General features: G+C 37.1%; 1 protein-coding gene across 3 annotated transcripts in view; it reads right to left on the reverse strand.

Moving 5' to 3' along the window:
* The window catches only part of CNBD1 (cyclic nucleotide binding domain containing 1), a 506,340-nt gene that overhangs the window by 91,769 nt on the left and 392,858 nt on the right, over positions 1-21,713 (reverse strand). For all 3 annotated transcript variants that reach the window (XR_009490548.1, XM_025001902.2, XM_059874508.1), the window contains 2 exons: positions 21,145-21,254; positions 18,655-18,805 (listed from right to left, as the gene is read on the reverse strand). Coding sequence is in view for 2 of the 3 variants with exons in the window: in XM_025001902.2 (XP_024857670.2) it covers positions 18,655-18,805; positions 21,145-21,254 (261 nt within the window). In the remaining variant the exon portion in view is untranslated. The remainder of the gene's footprint in view (positions 1-18,654; positions 18,806-21,144; positions 21,255-21,713) is intronic.

A 21,713-nucleotide genomic window follows, 5' to 3' on the forward strand; every position in this document is an offset into this window, starting at 1 on the left:
AAAAGGCAAAGGAGAAGATATACCCATTTGAATGTAGTGTTCCAAAGAATCAGTTCAGTTCAGTCACTCAGTCGTGTTCGAACTTTGCAACCACATGGACTACAGCACACCAGGCCTCCCTGTCCATCACAGACACCCGGAATTTGCTCAAACTCATGTTCACTGAGTCAGTGATGACATCCAACCATCTTATCCTCTGTCGTCCCCTTCTCATCCTGCCTTCAGTCTTTCCCATCATCAGGGTCTTTTCAAATGAGTCAGCTCTTCGCATCAGGTGGCCAAAGTATTGGAGTTTCAGCTTCAACATCATCCATTCAACATTCTATTCCAAAGAATAGCAAGGAGAGATACGAAAGCCTTCCCCAGGGATCAGTGCAAAGAAATAGAGGAAACAGTAGAATGGGAAAGACTAGAGATCTCTTCAATAAAATTAGAGATACCAAGGGAACATTTCATGCAAAGATGGGCACAATAAAGGACAGAAATGGTATGAACCTAACAGAAGCAGAAGATATTAAGAAGAGCTGGCAAGAATACACAGAAGAACCATGCAGAAAAGATCTTCATGACCTAGATAACCACGATGGTGTGATCACTCACCTAGAGCCAGACATCCTGGAATGCAAAGTCAAGTGGGCCTTAGGAAGCATCCCTATGAAAAAAACTAGTGGAAGCGATGGAATTCCAGTTGAGCTATTTCAAATTCTAAAAGAGGATGCTATTTAAATCCTGCACTCATTATGCCAGCAAATTTGGAAAACTCAGCAATGGCCACAGGACTGGAAAAGGTCAGTTTTCATTCCAATCCCTAAGGAAGACAATGCCAAATAATGTTCAAACTACTGCAAAATTGCACTCATCTCACATGCTAGCAAAGTAATGCTCAAAATTCTCCAAGTCAGGCTTCAGCAATATGTGAGCCGTGAACTTCCAGATGTTCAAGATGGATTTAGAAAAGGCAGAGGAACCAGAGATCATATTGCCAACATCCACTGGATCATCGAAAAAGCAAGAAACTTCCAGAAAAACATCTATTTCTGCTTTATTGACTAAGCCAAAGCCTTTGACTGTGGGGATCATGACAAACTGTGGAAAATTCTTAAAGAGAAGGGAATACCAGACCACCTGACCTGCTGTATGCAGGTCAAGAAGCAACAGTTAAAACTGGACTTGGAACAACAGACTGGTTTCAAATAGGAAAAAGAGTATGTCAAGGCTGTATTTTGTCACCCTGCTTATTTAACCTATATGCAGAGTACATTATGAGAAATGCTGGGCTGGAGGAAGTACAAGCTGGAATCAAGATTGCTGGAAGAAACATAAGTAACCTCAAATATGCAGATGACACCACCCTTATGGCAGAAAGCAAAGAAGAACTAAAGAGACTCTTGATGAAAGTGAAAGAGGAAATGAAAAAGTTGGCTTAAATCTCAACATTCAGAAAATAAAGATCTTGGCAACCGGTCCCATCACTTCATGGCAAATAGATGGGGAAACAATGGAAACAGTGAGAGACTTTCCTTTTTTTTTTGGGGGGGGGGCGGGCTCCAAAATCACTGCAGATGGTGACCGCAGCCATGAAATTAAAAGACACTTGCTCCTTGGAAGAAAAGCTATGACCAACCTAGACAGCATGTTAAAAAACAGAGACATTACTTTGCCAACAAATGTCTGTCTAGTCAAAGCTATGGTTTTCCAGTAGTCATGTATGGATGTGAGAGTTGGATTATAAAGACAGCTGAGTGCCGAAGAATTGATGCTTTTGAACTGTGGTGTTGGAGAAGACTTTTGAAATGCCTTGGACTACAAGGAGATCCAATGAGTCCATCCTAAAGGAAATCAGTCCTGAATATTCATTGGAAGGACTGATGCTGAAGCTGAAACTCCAACTGATGTTGGAGTTGATGGCTGCAACTTTGGCCATCTGATGTGAAGAACTGACTCACTGGAAAAGTTTCTGATGCTGGGAAATATTGAAGGTGGGAGGAGAAGGGGACTACAGAAGATGAGAAGGTTGGATGGCATCACCAACTCAATGGACAGGAGTTGAGCAAACTCTGGGAGTTGGTGATTGACAGGGAAGCCTGGTGTGCTAAAGTCCATGGGGTCACAAAGAGTTGGACATGACTGAGTGACCCAACTGAACTGACTGAACTGAATACATTTATACAAAGTTGAACCATCCTACCACACCGCCTTACTCCCCAGCTCATAGGTGATTTCTCATTTAAATAGCTACTAGGTTTAGAGTTGGGGATAATTACTTGATTTTTATCAGGGCTTCATATTACCAAGAATCTTCTTATTTTATATCACTAAGCTAAAATATGGATGCCCCTGGTGGCTCAGCTGGCAAAGAATCTGCCTGCAATGTGGGAGAACTGGGTTAGATCCCTGGGTTGGATAGATACCCTGGAGAAGAGAATAGCTACCCACTCTAGTATTCTGGCCTGGAGAAGCTAAAATATAATTATTTAAGGCAGTTCTGATTTTAAATATTCCCCATGGTACTAGCATACTCATAACATACTCAGTATGGATGATTATTTTATCTAATCAACAGATTAAAAAATATACCCCTTGATCATGCCCATGAAAAATATAGTTTGTAATTTTATATCATCTTTATTGTTTCTGTTATTTTAATTATTATGTTTACTTTTAATATACATTTATCCATAGAGTGGTTGTATTATCAATGTATTCACATCTGTTGTCTGTGGATCTGAAAAAAGTCACACTTTTTTTATAGTAATTCTATGACCACCGAGTCCCCAGGTGCTTTTTTTTCTGTCTTGCAAAGTATAGTACTTATATGTCCTACACTTACTTACTTGCACTTACCATTTAGTCTGTTACATCTTAAATATTGACCCTTTATTACTCCTAAACTTCCCACTGTTTAAGTGCAACTGACATTCTCTGGCAATCCATACTTTCAATGAACTTCACAATCTCTTCTGAGAAAGAAAGTGTAGTTTATATTTCTTTGAAATTGTCAAGCCTAGTTTTAATTATATCCTATGTACTGTCATGAACTTAAATTTGTGTTAGACAAAACACAATAGTAAACAATAATGTAGTGTGTAGGTCTACTTACAAACTCTCATTTTTGTTATTTAAAAAAGAATTAAAACTACGTGGATCATATTATATCTAATTAACAGCTCAAATGCAGTGTTTCTGGGGGTAGAATATTACTGGAAGACCAAGAATAGTTGTCTAAGTCATAGTGTGAACTGGACTTGAGTCTTGTCTGTAAAAATTGTTTCCCCATCTTTCCCTGAACAATGAACAGCTGCCAGTCTGCTGTTCAGAAATCTCCTCCTGATAATACTTAGTGTCTGTAGAGTTAACATGCTTAAAAATACATTCTTGATTCCACCCCCAATTTTACTCTACTCCCAAACTCCTGCTGCTGCTGCAGCTGCTAAGTTGCGTCAGTCGTGTCCGACTCTGTGCGACCCCATAAGACGGCAGCCCAAACTCCTAGATTCTAGTTAATGTCATCCCTATCTTTTCAATTCCTCTGTCCAAGAACTTAGTCATTTCATAGTTATGACATTAAAACAAAACAGACAAACAGTAAAGCTGTAGAAAGACCTTCAAACTTTGATGCGAAACCATTTTCAAATAATCATTTTTTAGATTAAAAAAATTAAAATGATTAAAAGCCTGCAATACGTGTATGTGTGCATGCGTGCTAAGTCGCTTTAGTCATGTCCGACTCTTTGCGACTGCATGGACTGTAGCCTGCCAGGCTCCTCGTGGGATTCTCCAGGCAAGAATACTGGAGCGGGTTGCCATTTCCTTCTCCAGGCAATCTTCCTGACCCAGGGGTTGAACCCGTGTCTCTTATGTCTCCTGCATTGGCAGGCGGGTTCTTTACCATTAGGGAAGCCCAAAGTGAAAGTGGAAGTTGCTCAGCCATGTCCGACTCTTTGTCACCCCATGGACTATACAGTCCATAGGATTCTCCAGGCCAGAATACTGGAGTGAGTAGCCTTTCCCTTCTCCAGGGAATCTTCCCAAAACCAGGGATCAAACCCAAGTCTCCTGCATTGCAGGCAGATTCTTTACCAGCTGAGCCATAATGGCTTCCCTGGTGGCTCAGATTATAGGGGTGTGGGGAGTGCAAATTAGCCAAGATGGAATGGTCAGGCTCTCTTGCTCCACTTTTTGTAAATAATGATTATGTCACAGCTGAGATCACTTCCAGCCCTGCGCATGCACATCCCAGGGTACTCACTTGCTCATGGGCTACTTTGTGAGGTTCCCCTGTATGAGCTTCACCATGAAAGCCCTGGCTGCTGCTACACTGGGGCTACAGTGGCTCGACATCATGGTTATGTTATATGAGGGTATGTTCTGGCTACATTATGGTTGTGTTATGGCTGCTGCTATGGCTGCTGTCCCAGCCAGGAGAGAAAAAACGTGTCTGTAGTTCCTACAGCTCCTTGCATCTTCTTCCAGCCTCTTAGCTCGAGTCTCACCTACCCTGGGATCAGTGAACAGTCGGAGCACCAAGACAACGGATATCATGAACAGGATCAGCAACAAAAAGGGCTTCCCTGATGGCTCAGTGGTAAAGAATCAGCCTGCCAACGCAGAATTCAATATCTGATCCTGGAAGATCCCTGAAGTCACAGAGCAAATAAGCCCATATACCACAACTGTTGAGCCTGTGCTCTAAAGCCTGGGAGCTGCAAATACTGAGCCCACGTGCCCGAAAACCATGATTCTAAACAAGAGAAACCACTGCAATGAGAAACCCATGCACCGCAACTAGAGAGTAGCCCCTGTTTACTACAGCTAGAGAAAAGCCCATGCAGAAAAGCAGCCTGTGTTTACAGAGCAGAATACCAGACCACCTGACCTGCCTCTTGAGAAACCTGTATGCAGGTCAGGAAGCAACAGTTAGAACTGGACATGGAAAAACAGACTGATTCCAAATCAGGAAAGGAGTACATCAAGGCTGTATATTTTCACTCTGCTTATTTAACTTTATGCAGAGTACATCATGAGAAACGCTGGACTGGAAGAAGGACAAGCTGGAATCAAGATTGCCGGGAGAAATATCAATAACCTCAGATATGCAGATGACACCACCCTTATGGCAGAAAGTGAAGAGGAACTAAAGAGCCTCTTGATGAAAGTGAAAGGGGAGAGTGAAAAAGTTGGCTTAAAACTTTTTGTGTGTGGAGAGGGAGGAGGGAGGAGGGTTCAGGATGGGGAACACATGTATACTAATTAAATAATTTTCTATTAAAGAAAAAAAAAGAGAAAAAAAAAACTCAACATTCAGAAAATGTAGATCATGGCATCTGGTCCCATCACTTCATGGCAAATAGATGGGGAAACAGTGCAAACAGTGTCAGACTTTATTTTTTGGGGCTCCAAAATCACTGCAGATGGTGATTGCAGCCATGAAATTAAAAGACACTTACTCCTTGGAAGGAAAGTTATGACCAACCTAGACAGCATATTAAGAAGCAGAGACATTACTTTACCAACAAAGGTCCGTCTAGTCAAGGCTATGATTTTTCCAGTGGTCATGTATGGATGTGAGAGTTGGACTGTGAAGAAAGCTGAGCACTGAAGAATTGATGCTTTTGAACTGTGGTGTTGAAGAAGACTCTTGAGAGTCCTTTGGACTGCAAGGAGATCCAACCAGTCCATTCTAAAGAAGATCAGCCCTGGGATTTCTTTGGAAGGAATGATGCTAAAGCTGAAACTCCAGTACTTTGGCCACCTCATGTGAAGAGTTGACTCATTGGAAAAGACCCTGATACTGGGAGGGATTGGGGGCAGGAGGACAGAGGATGAGATGGCTGGATGGCATCACTGACTCGATGGACATAAGTCTGAGTGAACTCCAGGAGTTGGTGATGGACAGGGAGGCCTGGAGTGCTGCAATTCATGGGGTCGCAAAGAGTAGGACATGACTGAGCAAATGAATTGAACTGAACTGAACTGAACTGAAACATACCACAATTTAATTTAGAATATTTATCACCATTCAAAAGAATTCACATCTTTTAACAGTCCCTCTTCATCCCTCTCCATTTTCTCTCTCAGTCCTAACAACCACTAATTACTTTCTATCTCTATAGATTTTATTCTGGATATCTCATAGAAACAGGATTACATAATATACGATCTTTTGTGACTGGCTTCTATTACTTAGCACAATGTTTCCAAGGTTCATCCATGGAATTCTCCAGGCAAGAATACTGGAAAGGGTTGCCATTCCCTTCTCCAGGGGATTTTTACAACCCAGAGATCGAACCTGGGTCTCCTGCATTGCAGGCAGATTCTTTACCATCTGAGCCACAGGGAAGCCCCATCCATGCTGCACTCTGAATCAGTACTTCAATCCTTTTTATTGCTCAGTATTCCATTGTATGGATATATCATATGTTATCAGTTGATGAACATTTGTTTCCAGGTTTTGGCGACTATGAATAATACTGTTACAACCACCTACGAGTGCAATTGCTTAGTTATGCTGTAAAGGTATGTTTGTTTTTATGAAGAACTATCGAGTTATTTTTCAAAGTGGTTGCGCCATTCTGTATTTCCATCAGTTGTGTATGAGAATTCCCATTACTTCACATCCTTGAAAGCATTTATTGTCTTTCTTTGAAAATTTTTGCTACAATAGTGGAAAAGAAATGTTATCTCATTGCAGTTTTGATTTGCACTTTCTTAATCATTACGCTTAGCATCTTTTTATGTGCACAGTACCCTATTTTATATTTTGGAAAAATATCTGTTCAGACTATTCACTGATTTTAATGGGGGTGTTAGCACTCTTTCTATATTCAATACCTTATTATAAAAATTATTTCTAATCTTTTTTCCATTCTGTGGATTGCCTTATCAACTTCTTGTTAGTATAATTTGCAATGCAAAATTTTTTAATTTTAATGAACTTCAATAAGTCACTTCTTTTCCCTTTCTTGCTTGTACTTTGGTATCATAATTAAAAAGAGTTTACCTAACTTAAGGTCATAAAGACTTACTCCCAAATTTTATCCTAAGAGTCTTATTAGTTTTGTTATTACATTCAATTCTATGTCTTTGCAACTATTTAAATTTAATTTTTGCCTGTAGCGTGAAGTAGGAGTCCAACTTCATTTTTGTGAGTGAGCATACCCAATTATCTCAGGATCACTTTTGAAATTGCTATTCTTTCTCTTTGAATTATTTTGTCATCTGTCAAAAATTGACCGTAACTATAAGAAGTTTATGTCTAGACTCTCAGTCGTATTCCATTGATATATGTCTTTCTTTATGCAACTACTACACAGTTTTGCAATAAGTTTTAAAGTTTGGAAGTCTTCCATATTTCTTCTTATCAAAATTATTTTGGCTATTCTGCATCTCTTGTGTTTCTATATGAATTTTAGTAACAGTCTGTCATTTTCTGCCAAAAGGAAAAAAAGGGGCAGGCTGGGATTTTGATAGGGATTTTGCTGAATTAGTAAGTTGATTTAGAGTATGCCATCATCATTTTCTACATGGACTTTCTAATGCCCTCACAACTGATCTTTTCACTTCAATCCTTGCCCTTCAAATATGTTCTCCATATGGAACTAAAGTGATTAAAGAAAAACAAATCTAGATTATATTCCTCTTCATTTTATAAATCCCCAAAGCCTCACCCAGAGTAAAATCAAAGATCCTTAAGTTTAATGACCCTATATCCACCTTTCTCCTGCTGCTACTCTGATTTCATCTCTTACAATGTTCCTGCTTAGTCATTCATTCGAAGTACCCTGAACTGATCATGAATCATTCTCAGCAGGCTCTACTTCAGACTTTACATTCTTCATTAATTCTGACCCTGTCCTTCCTCCTCCAGACATTCTGCACTTTCCTCAGGTCTCAGGTACAATATCATATTATTAGGGGTTCCTTCTTGATCCTTTTGTCTAAAATAGCATCTCTCCATCTTCTGATATCCTTTGTTTTTCTTCAGAGCACTCATTACTGCCTGACATGTAATATATGCATACATTTTTTTAGTATTTATCTCCCCCAATAAGTAAGTTTCATGTAAACAAGGATTTTGTTTTGTTCACTATTTTATCCCCAGTGCTTAGAATGGTGTTTTCTACAAAGCAGGCATTCATAAATATCTGTTGAAAGATGAACAAAATATTTTAAGACTATTTAATGGCTACAGATGAAATAGCCAATTCTATTAGGATTCTGTTATACAATGTTACATGCAGATAATACATAATTAAACTTCTCTCTCTTACTTTTAATATTATTATATTATTCAAGCAGTACATCTACTTTAAAACACATGTCAAATGAATTTGAAAGCTATGTGAATGAGCCTTCCTTGACTCTAATTTTCAGCAAGTCAAAAATACTGAGGTCTCATAATCACCATCAGTCTTAGCAAGCAGTTAAATTTATATCACTATGTTTTAAAATCAAAGAATTGTTGGTACCTCATAAACAGTATTCTAGAAGAATACTAAGAATATTAAGAAGCCAAAGAGCATTAAACGTCTTCACAATTCTATGTTTTCACTTCACATGATTTGGATTGTACCACTAGGAAGATTCATTGTCTAACAGAACCCTGCTTTCAACTGGTTGTTTTACCCATTCCTTCTCTAACCTTGGGCGTGCCTTGTGGCTCACTGGTAAACAATCTGCCTGCAGTGTGGGAGACCTGACTTCCATCCCTGGGTTGGGAAGATCCCCTGGAGAAGGGAAAGGCTACCCCCTCCAGTATTCTGGCCTGGAGAATTTCATGGACTGTATAGTCCATGGGGTTGCAAAGAGTTGGACACAACTGAGCGACTTTCACTTTCACTCACTTCTCTAACATTGAATAGTGTTTCTTTAAAACCAAGATAATATAATTTGCTAGTATTTATTCTTTTGTATGAATTTGGTGATGTTGATAAAGATGACATAATTCTAAGTGCAGGTCAGTTTTGTACTTGTGAACTGCCACTCAAAAACAAAGAATTCCTGGCTTACTTCACTCTGTATAATAGGTTCCAGAAAGAAAAACACCAATACAGTATACTAACACATATATATGGAATTTATAAAGATGGTAACAATAACCCTGTGTACGAGACAGCAAAAGAGACACCGATGTATAGATCAGTCTTATGGACTCTGTGGGAGAGGGAGAGGGTGGGGAGATTTGGGAGAATAGCATTGAAACATGTATAATATCATGTATGAAACGAGTTGCCAGTCCAGGTTTGATGCACGGTACTGGATGGTTGGGGCTGGTGCACTGGGATGACCCAGAGGGAGGGTAGGGGAGGGAGGAGGGAGGTGGGTTCAGGATGGGGAACGCGGGTATACCTGTGGCGGATTCATTTCGATATTTGGCAAAACTAATACAATATTGTAAAGTTTAAAAATAAAATAAAATTTAAAAAAAACACAAAGAATTCCTGCAGTATAAAAGTTTCAATGTGCATAAAGGAGGATACATTAAAATTATAGTATGAAAAATAACAGAATTATAAATGTATGAGAAGCAGTATAGGAATCGGGAGTCAGGAAGACCTTATTTTAAATGCTGACTCTTTGTTTTCATAAGTATAGTAATAATGATGAAAAGTTACACATAAAGGAACTTACTTCTTTTTCTCTAAAAGGGAAATAGCAAACAATTTTAGAGCACCGAACAAAGTGCCAGGGATATGGTAGTACTTTAAAAATGTGTGGTTCAACTCCTTTGACAGATATCTCAAATGGGCATGAGACTAGGTATAAAGTCAAGGGTCTAATGAATAGGTAGACTGAAACAGCTATCTTTATATGAGGCAGATGGGATAACCACTGAAATGAACTGTTGAGAATTCCATTATCATTTTTAAAGTAACTGGTATCTTCATAATATAATCACATTAAAAAATGAATACATCTTACAAAATTGAATACTAAAATAAATTGGAAAAATATGAGACTTTTGAAGATTCATAAATTGGGAATCAAATAATCTATTCAATGTTTATCTTTTTGCCTTTAAAATATTCTTAATAGATTTTTTTTTTAAATTTCAAAAGTCAAATATGCTACTCAATCCACATCCTGACAACAGTAGTTGACAACCTGGTGGATATATCTCCATTCTTTTGTATATAATCATATAACTGTTTGTGTGTGTATGAAGTCACTTCAGTGGTGTTTGACTCTTTGTGACTCTATGGACTGTAGCCCACCGGGCTCCTCTATCCATGGGGTTCTCCAGGCAAGATTACCGCAGTAGGTTGCCATGCCCTCATCCAGAGGATCTTCCTGACTCAGAGATGGAGGGAACTGTGTCTCTTAAGTCTCCTGAATTGCCAGGAGGGCTCTTTACCACTAGTGCCACCTGGGAAGCCCTGGAACTATTTACATAGGATTTTTATGATTTGCTTAAATTTGTTATATATATATACACATATGTATATATACACATCTCCTGAAGTTTATTTTGGAAAATTCTTAGTATCAATAAATGATACTACTATAATTCATCATCCAAATCAAGAAAGGCTATGCTATTAAAACTCACCTTTGTACAGTTCAGTTCAGTTGAGTAGCTCAGTCGTTTGTGACCCCATGGGCTGCAGCACTCGGGGCCTCCCTGTCCATCACCAACTCCCGGAGTTGGTATAAGATAGGTTACAAGGGGGCACTGTACAACATGGGGGATATAGCCAGTATTTTGTAATAGCTATAAATAAGACTGCAATCCTTAAGCAGTGTATATTTTTTAAAAAATAAATATATAAATTTCATTCTATAATTAAAAATATGTGGATGAATGAGGCAAAGTGTAAGAGTCAGAGAAAGATTTAGAGGTAGGCCACTGCTGGCTTTGGAGGAAGAGATTGAAAAAACCCAGGATTGAAAGAGATATCTAAAATCTGGAGAAGGCAAGAAAACATTTTCTCCTGGGACATTTAGATGGCCTACAGGCCTACTTTCACCATTATTTTAGCCTCAGTTCAGTTCAGTTCAGTCACTCAGTCGTGTCCGACTCTGCGACCCCATGAATCGCAGCACACCAGGCCTCCCTGTCCATCACCAACTCTTGGAGTTCACTCAGACTCACGTCCATTGAGTCAGTGATGCCATCCAGCCATCTCATCCTCTGTCGTCCCCTTTTCCTCCTGCCCCCAATCCCTCCCAGCATCAGAGTCTTTTCCAATGAGTCAACTCTTTGCATGAGGTGGCCAAAGTATTGGAGTTTCAGCTTTAGCATCATTCCTTCCAAAGAAATCCCAGGGCTGATCTCCTTCAGAATGGACTGGTTGTATCTCCTTGCAGTCCAAGGGACTCTCAAGAGTCTTCTCCAACACCACAGTTCAAAACCATTAATTCTTCGGTGCTCAGCTTTCTTCACAGCCCAACTCTCACATCCATACATGACCACAGGAAAAACCATAGCCTTGACTAGACGGACCTTTGTTGGCAAAGTAATGTCTTTGCTCTTCAATATGCTATCTTGGTTGGTCATAACTTTTCTTCCAAGGAGTAAGCGTCTTTTAATTTCATGGCTGCAGTCACCATCTGTAGTGATTTTGGGGCCCCCAGAAATAAAGCCTGATACTGTTTCCACTGTTTCCCCATCTATTTCCCATGAAGTGATGGGACCAGATGCCATGATCTTAGTTTTCTGAATGTTGAGCTTTAAGCCAACTGTTTCACTCTCCCCTTTCACTTTCATCAAGAGGCTTTTTAGTTCCTCTTCACTTTCTGCCATAAGGGTGGGGTCTTCTGCATATCTGAGGTTATTGATATTTCTCCCGGCAATCTTGATTCCAGCTTGTGCTTGTTCCAGCCCAGCATTTCTCATGATGTATTCTGCATATAAGTTAAATAAGCAGGGTGACAATATACAGCCTTGATGTACTCCTTTCCCGATTTGGAACCAGTCTGTTGTTCCATGTCCAGTTCTAACTGTTGCTTCCTGACCTGCATACAGGTTTCTCAAGAGGCAGGTCAGGTGGTCTGGTATTCCCATCTCTTTCAGGATTTTTCACAGTTTATTGTGATCCACACAGTCAAAGGCTTTGGCATACCAATGCTTAGTATTATATAACTGTGAGCCTTGAAAGTTGGTTTCCAAGATGTGTTCTGACACGTTAGACAAATGTCCTCAGTTAAATATTTCACTTTTTCTAAGTTTCCAATTTCCCCTCTATAAAGTGAGAAGCATAGTTAAGAGCATGGGCTTTGTACAGAATTGGGCCTGAATTCCGGCTCCATCACTGCAAATTCCTGTTTATTTGTCAAGTGTCTTCTGCTTTATAAGCATTAGTTTCCTCTTTTGTAAAATTTGTTTAATAAGCTTAACTCAAAGGACTGTCATAATGAGATAATGCAAATAAAGCAATTTAATTCAGTAAAGAATCATTAATGTTAGCTATTTTGATTACCCAATATGCAGATTTTTGTAAAATTTCCAAATATGACTATGCAAGTCTGAATGTGTATCTGATGCTTTTCTAAGTGCTTTAATCTGGGTCAGGATACTTCTAGAAAGTAATTATTGTTATACCAAGTTTTACCATTAAAACATTGGAATCTAGGGGTGGGTAATTTCTTACAACCACAATTCACAGAAGATAATGTGTTTAGTTGTTAAGTCATGCCCAACTCTTTATGACCCCATGGACTCCGTGGACTGTAGCCCACCAGGCTCCTCCATCCATGGAATTCTCCAGCAAGAATACTGGACTGGGTTGCCATGCCCTCCTCCAGGGGATCCTCCCAACCCAGGGGTCAAACCCAGGTCTCTCTCATTGCAGGCAGATTATTTACCATTTGAGCCACCAGAGAAGCCCCACAGAAGATGACAGACTATAAATTAGCACACTGAAATTTTATCTGAAACACTCATGATATTCTCACCATAGTATACTGTCTTCATCAAAGGAGAAAATTAATGAAGTGGTTTTTATATAGTTAATTATGCCCCCAGCAATGTGGCAGCAGTATTCTAATGTGCCCTTCATGATTATGGTATGACTTCCATTATTATGTTATATTATAAATCAGAGAGATTTCACAGAAAAAAGTAAGACACTAACAAGTTGATCTTCTAGAGAGCTTATCTGGATGAACCTAACAAGATCACCCACAGCATGAGCTGTTTAAAAGCAGTTGGTAGAGAAAAGAAATTTGAATGACTCAGTGTGAGAGATCAGATGGGAGTTTTTCATTGCTGAAATGGAGAGGGCTTGTGAATGGGGCAGCCTCTAGTGGCTGAGAAGGATTCCCCAGCTGACAAGCAGCAAGAAAACACGGAACAAGGATGTAGCAGCCAATCAACACTGCATCGAATTTGGATACATGCTTCTTATCAAGTTAGATGCATTAATAACTCAGTTGAGAATACTTGGAAACCAAAAATAAATTTTAGTATATTTTATGACTTAAGAGTATTCATGAAATCATTAGACTTGTTTTTAAAGGGCAGCGGGAAAACTCCTCTCACTGAAAAAATACCAAAGAATGTGGAAGACATTGCACAATTGCTTTGTGAATGCAAAGTTGAACTTGTTCAATAAACCAGTTATTTCTTTGGTGTATACAGTAGTTTGTGGTTATATTTTAATAGAAGCACCCAAAAACCCAGGGTAACATTTTAATTTTTTATGCAAGGAGAATGCAAAATGGTTATAGTTAAATTTTTTAAACTAAATGTGCCCAAATTGTGTAAGATCATTTTCACCAATAGCAAATAATCCTACTTACAAGTATCCCTTCCTGTGGAGAGACATGGAAGAACAATGCAAACACACACCCTTTGAATCACTGACTGCATAATTCATCAAGGATTACATTTATGATAGAACAGCATTGAGTAGAACAAGTAGCTTAATGTGTATTATAAAGTAGAGCATCAGCAAGTCTAAAATTGAGAATAGAGTGTTATAGATCTTTCTGCTTCTTTTCTTAAAACAGACTTAAGTCAACTCTGTCATCCCCAAAACCATAAACTGAAATGGTTTAATATTTTGTTTATGAAACAAATTATTGAAAATACCCAAGCAAAACATTGACTTCTTTATGCAAAATAAACATAAACTTTACAAAAATTATCAATAGCTAATATAAATAATTAAAATTCCAAGGTCAACCTTGTTTTCTGATTAATGTTATCATTTATTCATATATATAATGTATAAGATATGTGATATTTCATAAAATAAACTTAATTTCCCAACTGTGAACTACTTCTACATGTCCGCAAAATGTTTAAAATATTTGAATGGTTTTATCGTTAACAATATATTTTTCTTCAATATGTTTATGAAATTCCTAATGAACTGAATGAAGTTGTACTACATTAGTTTCTGAGAAAGTTACATGAAATACATTATTTTCACACAAAACTTTGTCCAAAATAAAATAAAAATTAACCTCAAATTAATTTATGTTTCTTTATTGACATTATTAGTAATGAGTAAAAAGGATTTCAAGACAAAAATTATTGTGTCATACCTTATTTTTAACTGGGAAATGTATATTTATACAACAATTTTATCATCAAACAGAAACAAAAAACAAACAGGAAAGGAAAGCATAGTGACGGTAGCAAATCATTCAAGAGCCTAAGCTTTTCTGGTTAACTTTGTTACCAAGGAGACACCCGGTTATAACGTTTCTCAGCAGAGAGGAGAAATACCGAGGGTGTTGGGATGGAGATCTTTTCAATAAGAATACATTCATTGCTTCTAAAACATCTAAAAGACCTATCTGTGGTAAAATAAAAAAACCTGGTTTCCTAGGTTTTTGATTAAAATAATTACTATCAGAGATAAAAGTCTTTTGATATTCTTCCTAATAAAAAACAAACAAAAACGTTCAGATAGTGTGTACTGATGACACCTTGAAATTGGAATTTTCCTTTTAGAAAAAGCCCATTTAAATCCATAGCTGTCTCCTAGTTTTTCAGTTATTCATGGTCTAATGAGATATAATTAATAACAGTGGCAATCCATTTTTTACATGAAAGCAATTATTTCTCATTACAAAAGTAGTACACTTGTTTTAATGGTATGATGAGAATTTCAGATATCAATAAAATTAAGGTAGTTAGTATTTATAATTTTAATCTAAATGACTTTGAGGTATAAATTCTGCATCTGGGCAAAGATATATTTTACCTTAATAAAAATAGTAATCAGATAAGCTAAATTCCCAGTGTCATTATATTAAGAAAATATATACTTATACTGCTTAAACTTAATAATCTTGTTCTTAGTTTTTTTAGACACTTAAGGTAACATCTGAGAAGAATGTACATAGATTACAAAACAAGTTATTTGCTATTTTCCAAAAGTTAACAATCTAAATGAAAAAAAAAATACTTTAAGTCCTTTTAAATAATGTCCAATTAATTACTGAACATTTCCTCTATGTAATTCTCCATATATAATATTTAGCATTTATGCACTCTTTTATGTTTCTTGAATTCTGTTTTGCTGCTGCTGCTAAGTCACTTCAGTTGTGTCCGACTCTGTGTGACCCCATAGACGGCAGCCCACCAGGCTCCCCTGTCCCTGGGATTCTCCAGGCAAAAACAATGGAGTGGGTTGCCATTTCCTACCCCAATGCATGACAGTGAAAAGTGAAAGTGAAGTCTTTCAGTCGTGTCCGACTCTTAGCGACCCCATGGACTGCAGCCTACCAGGCTTCTCTGTCCATGGGGTTTTCCAGGCAAGAGTACTGGAGTGGGGTGCCATTGCCTTCTCCTCTGTTTTACTTACTAGTAAAAATATAGTGACTGCACTGCTTCCTTTAGGTATTTACTAAATATCGTTAATAAACTGGATCATTTAAGTGATATTGGTTCTTTACCATAATTTATATGGGAGTAAATAGAGTGTGAACTATATCCCTGAGATAACGTTTTCTTCTCATATGTGGATTATGTTGCAATCTATTAAAGATTGTTAAAAACAGTAAATTTGGAGAGGAATTGTAAAATGCATTATTGGAAAACTAAATGTTTAATTAGTCACCCAACACGTCAGTAGGTTTATAACATCAGTTCCAAATGAACAAATACATGGAATTTAAAAATATGAATACTCACAAAAACACAAATAAAACTTAAACTATGACATCTATTTGAATTTTAGTTTGCCAGATGACAAAGATGATTCTGATACATGCTTGAAAGAAGGGCTTTCATGTGTGATATGTTACTTTAAGCAAAAGAGTCCAAAGTGTATTTAACTTGCATCAGTTAATGTCATTGGTACATGAAAAGAAAAATCTAGCCTATGTCAAGTGAGACTATTGTAAATATAATTAGAAGTTAGTACATATTCTTAAGTGACATGTACCTTGAGAGGTTTGGTAGTGAATGTCATAGAAGGAAAGAAGTAGTCAATGCAATTTCAAACGGATACCTACTAAAAGTTGACACATGAATTTGAAGCTAAACAAAACCAGAGTTATAAAGGTAGAGGATACATATTCTCTAAGAAACATTTAAAAAAAAACCTTGAAATTCAGAAAAGAGAATTCAGCCAAATCATATATAAATAATATGAAAAATTTCTAATTGAGCTTATTTAAAGTAAATCTCTCATGAAAAGAGTTGACTCATTGGAAAAGACCCTGATGCTGGGAGGGATTGGGGGCAGGAGGAGAAGGGGACGACAGAGGATGAGATGGCTGGATGGCATCACTGACTTGATGGACATGAGTTTGAGTGAACTCCAAGAGTTGGTGATGGACAGGGAGGCCTGGCGTGCTGCGATTCATGGGGTTGCAAAGAGTCGGACACGACTGAGCGACTGAACTGAACTGAACTGAACTGAAAGTAAATTTCTCACCTATGTTAATTTCTATGTTTCTAGATCTTTTAATCAATGTTATCATTTATATTTCAAATTCAAGTGCATATCCTATTTGAATATTTATAGTATTTAGAGGGTCAATCACACATGACTGGGTGATTATTCTAAAATTTTAGCATCACTAATTATTAGAGAAATATAAACTATAGTAACATATCACCTCACATGGTCAGACTGGCCATCATCAAATAAAGTGTATAAATAATAAAATCTGGAGAGTGTGTAGAGAAAAGGGAAACTTCCCACACTGTTGGTGGGAATGTACAGCCATTAAGGAGAACAATATAGTGTGTCTTCTAAAATACTGAAACTAAAATAACTATATGACCCAGCAATCTCACTCCTAAGGCTATAGCCAAAGAAAACCATAATTCAGAAGGATATATACACCGCAATGTTCACTGCAGCACCATTTACAAGAACCAGATCATGGAATCAACCTAAATGTCCAAGAAAGAGGAATGGAAAAAGAAGTTGTGGTACATATATACAATGGAATATTAGTCATAAAAAAGAACAAAATTCTGCCATTTACAGCAACATGGACTGACTTGAGATATTGTCATACTGATTGAAGTAAATCAGACAAAGAAAGATAAATATCACATGATATTACTTAAATGTGGAATCTAAGTAAAAGTGATATGAGAGTGAGAGTGAGAATGAAGTCGCTCAGTCGTGTCCGACTCTTTGTGACCCCGTGGACTGTAGACCATCAGGCTCCTCCGTCTATGGGATTCTCCAGGCAAGAATACTGGAGTGGGTTGCCATTGCCTTCTCCAGGGGATCTTCCCAACCCAGGGATTGAACCCAGGTCTCCCGCGTTGCAGGCAGCCGCTTTAACCTCTGAGCCACCAGGGAAGTCCTTAAAGTGATATAAATAAACTTATTTACAAAACAGAAGTATGGCCACAAATGTAAAAACTTTTGGTTGCCAGGGAATAAAGAAGGATAACTTCTTTATAACTTATTTAAGGAATAAAGAAGGAAAACTGGGAGATTAGAACTGACATACACACTTTGGTATATAGTAATAAAATAGACAAATAATAAGAAACTGTTGTATAGCACAAGGAGCTCTATGCAATACTCTGTAATGGCCTATATGGGAAAAGAATCTAAAAAGGAAAAGAAAAGAGTGGGTGTGTGTACATGTATAACTGACTCACTTTGCTGTGTTGTACACCTCAAACTAGCACTACATTGTGAATCAGCTATATTCCAATAAAAAAATTTATTTAGGATAAAAGTTTAAATACTGCAAGCCACGGATTTTTATGTACACTTGATCTGGATTATATATTGGATGATAGTACAAAATTGACATGAACAAGAAACAAAGAAGCAGTGGTTTTAAAAAATCTAGAAAGGAAGGAAATGTTTCCATTAATGATAGAGGGAATTAACAAAGAGATTTTAGTAATTTATGATTCAAGTCTTTTAAAATATTGCTGCTGCTGCTAAGTCGCTTCAGTCGTGTCCAACTCTGTGTGACCCCATAGATGGCAGCCCACCAGGCTCCCCCGTCCCTGGGGTTCTCCAGGCAAGAAGACTGGAGTGGGTTGCCATTTCCTTTTCCATAAAATATTGCTAATATATTCTAAAAGTAGCACAATTAATGTAGATAAACTATGAAGTTATAAATGGGATTATATATGTTTTCTCTGTAAATAACACACATACACCCATACTTACCTGAGTATATGAATTTGTCTATGAAATACAACTACTCTTATAAAAAACTTATCAAATACAATGGCAGAATAGTTGAAATAAAAGGCATTTATGTATTTACCATGTAGGTCCTTATCTTCAATAATTGCCATCTCAACGTCTTTTCCAGTAACTATTGTGCAGGTGAAAGGAACTTGAAGAAGAACACTTATCTCACCAAAAGACTCCTTCTCGTTAAGTCTACCCATATAAACAAGTTTCTGAATTTTTTTCTGTAATAGACACAGATAATGTTTAATGAAATCACTTTCACGTAATGGATAAATATTATTACCACCAGAAACATACTGTTCATAAATATTTTGGGTATATGGTATTTAAAATAAATTAGCATTTTCATGCAAATCAAGAGGACACTTATTTATACATATACTTAAATTTTATTAGAAAAATAGTAGATTGATAAGAGAATTTCAGCATATATAAAATAATTGAAAGCATCATAGTTTAGTGATCTACAAATTAAATGTTTTAATCCACCAAGATGTTTATGAAACCTTGAACTAATTCCATTTTTCAACATCCTAGGATACCATTTAGCAACCATAACTTAGTATACGTTGTTTGTATGAGGTAACTCTTTGAGACCCCGTGGACTGCAGTATGCCAGGCTTAATGTATGTCAAAAACCATCACAATATTGTAATTACCCTCTAATTAAAAAATAAAATATAAAAAAAAAAGATTATTACAATTCATCCTATCTGCTGATTATCAGTTCAGCTCAGTTCAATCACTCAGTCATGTCCAACTCTTTGCAACCCTGTGAACTGCAGCATGCCAGGCTTCCCTGTCCATCACCAACTCCCGGAGTTTGCTCAAACTCATGTCCATTGAGTCGGTGATGCAACCATCTCATCCTCTCTCACCCCCTTTTCCTCCCACCTTCAATTTTTCCCAGAATCAGGGTCTTTTCCAATCTGTCAATTCTTCAAATCAGGTGGCCAAAGTATTGGAGCTTCAGCTTCAGCATCCATCATTTCAATGAATTCAGGACGGATTTCCTTTAGGATTGACTGGTTGGATCTCCTTGCTGTCCAAGGAACTCTCAAGAGTCTTCTCCAACACCACAGTTCAAAAGCATGAATTCTTCAGCACTCAGCTTTCTTTATAGTCCAACTCTCACATCCATACATCTACTGGAAAAACCATAGCCTTGACTAGACGGACTTTTGTCGGCAAAGTAATGTCTCTGCTTTTTAATATGTTGTCTACTTTGGTCATAGCTTTTCTTTCAAGGAGCAAGTATTTTTTTAAATTTCATGGCTGCAGTCACTGTCTGCAGTAATTATGGAGCCCAAGACAATAAAGTCCATCATTGTTTCTATTGTTTGCCCATCTATTTGCCATGAAGTGATGGGACTGGATGCCATGATCTTCTTTTTTGAATGTTCAGTTTTAAGCCAGGTTTTTCACTCTCCTCTTTCACCTTCATCAAGAGATTCTTTAATTCCTTTTTTGCTTTCTGCCATAAGGGTGGTGTCATCTGCATAGCTGAAGTTATTGATATTTCTCCTGGAAATCTTGATTCCATCTTTGCTTCATCTCAGCATTTCACATGATGTACTCTGCATATAAGTTAAATAAGCTGGGTGACAATATACACCTTGATGTACTTGATGTACTCCTTTCCCAATTTTGAACCAGTCCATTGTTCCATGGCCAGTTCTAACTGTTGCTTCTTGATCTACAAACAGGTTTCTCAGGAGGCCAGTAAGGTGGTCTGATATTCCCATCTATTTAAGAATTTTGCACAGTTTGTTGTGATCGACACAGTCAAAAGCTTTAGCGTAGTCAGTGAAGCAGAAGTAGATGACTTTTCTGGAATCCCCTTGTTTTTTCTATGACCCAATGGATGTTGGCAATTTGATCTCTGATTCCTCTGCCTTTTCTAAATCCAGTTTGAACTAGAACTTGCCTATTCTAGAACTTCATAAAATTGACATCATACAGAATGTATTCTTCTGAGTTTCACTTTTTTGCCCAATCTAATGCTTCCAGATCCATCCATATTCTTGTGTGCATCAGAGGTTCTTTTGGCTGAGGCATGACATTCCAGTGAAGGAGAACACCACAGTGTTTCTCTTCATTTCACTGGCAATGGGCATTTAAATTGTTACTTACTTTTTGACATGTGAAGCTTCACGCAAGACTTTTGGTAAATGTAGATTTTATTTCTCTTGAGTAAATATTTAGAGTGGGATTACTGGGTCATATGTTAAGTATAGTTTAACCAATCTGATATGCTTATCAAAGTATTTTTTTGTGGTTTTAATCTGCATTTCTTTGATAAATAATGTCAAGAATCTTTTAATGTGCTTCTAGGTCATTTCTAAGTCTTACAACTCAACATAACTTACAATTTATTTTACATATTATAGCTCAGTAACAAGAAGAAAATAAATGCAATGAAAATTAGTTAAAAAAATTGAACAGCTGTTTCACAAGACAATAATAAATGACCAAGAAACACAAGAAAAACATGTTTAATATCTCCTATTTTTTAAAGTAGATTAATCAGTTAAAAAGAATACATACATTTAAAACTTACCACTTTTCTTGATTGTGGTTTTGAAAATCCTATGATATTTCTATAAATCTTACAATATCCAGAATTAATATAAGCCACAAAAGAGATTATATTTCCACTTTCCACGATCACTGTAAACAAAAGAGATAATTCACTGTTTCACATAAGTTTCTAGAAGATATTATTTTAGTTACTAGGACAATAAAAGTTGGTATGTTTAATTCAACAACTATTAATAGTAAACTTCTTAATGAATGACAGTATACAGGCAATGCTTATTATATGAAAAATTTATGTCAGATATTTATACCAGCACCTAAAATAGAAATAAACATTGACAAGAATTTGGTACGGTTTGCTAGTAAACTGTGTGGTGGAGGAGAGGAAGAGGAGTTTGGGGCAAGCCCCAGTTGTAGCATTTGATGATTTCCATGGTGCAGATATTCATGCCATGACTTGTTTCAAACTGCCAGTGATTTAACAACTGTCTCAAAAAAGAAAAAACGGAGAAAAATCTGTGAATATTTAACATTTAGAGCTTCAGAGCTCAAAGTGTATAATAAAAAAAGGAAGTAAAAGGTTATTTGTCA

The sequence above is a fragment of the Bos taurus genome, chromosome 14 (genome assembly GCF_002263795.3).
Source record: "Bos taurus isolate L1 Dominette 01449 registration number 42190680 breed Hereford chromosome 14, ARS-UCD2.0, whole genome shotgun sequence".
NCBI lineage: Eukaryota > Metazoa > Chordata > Mammalia > Artiodactyla > Bovidae > Bos > Bos taurus.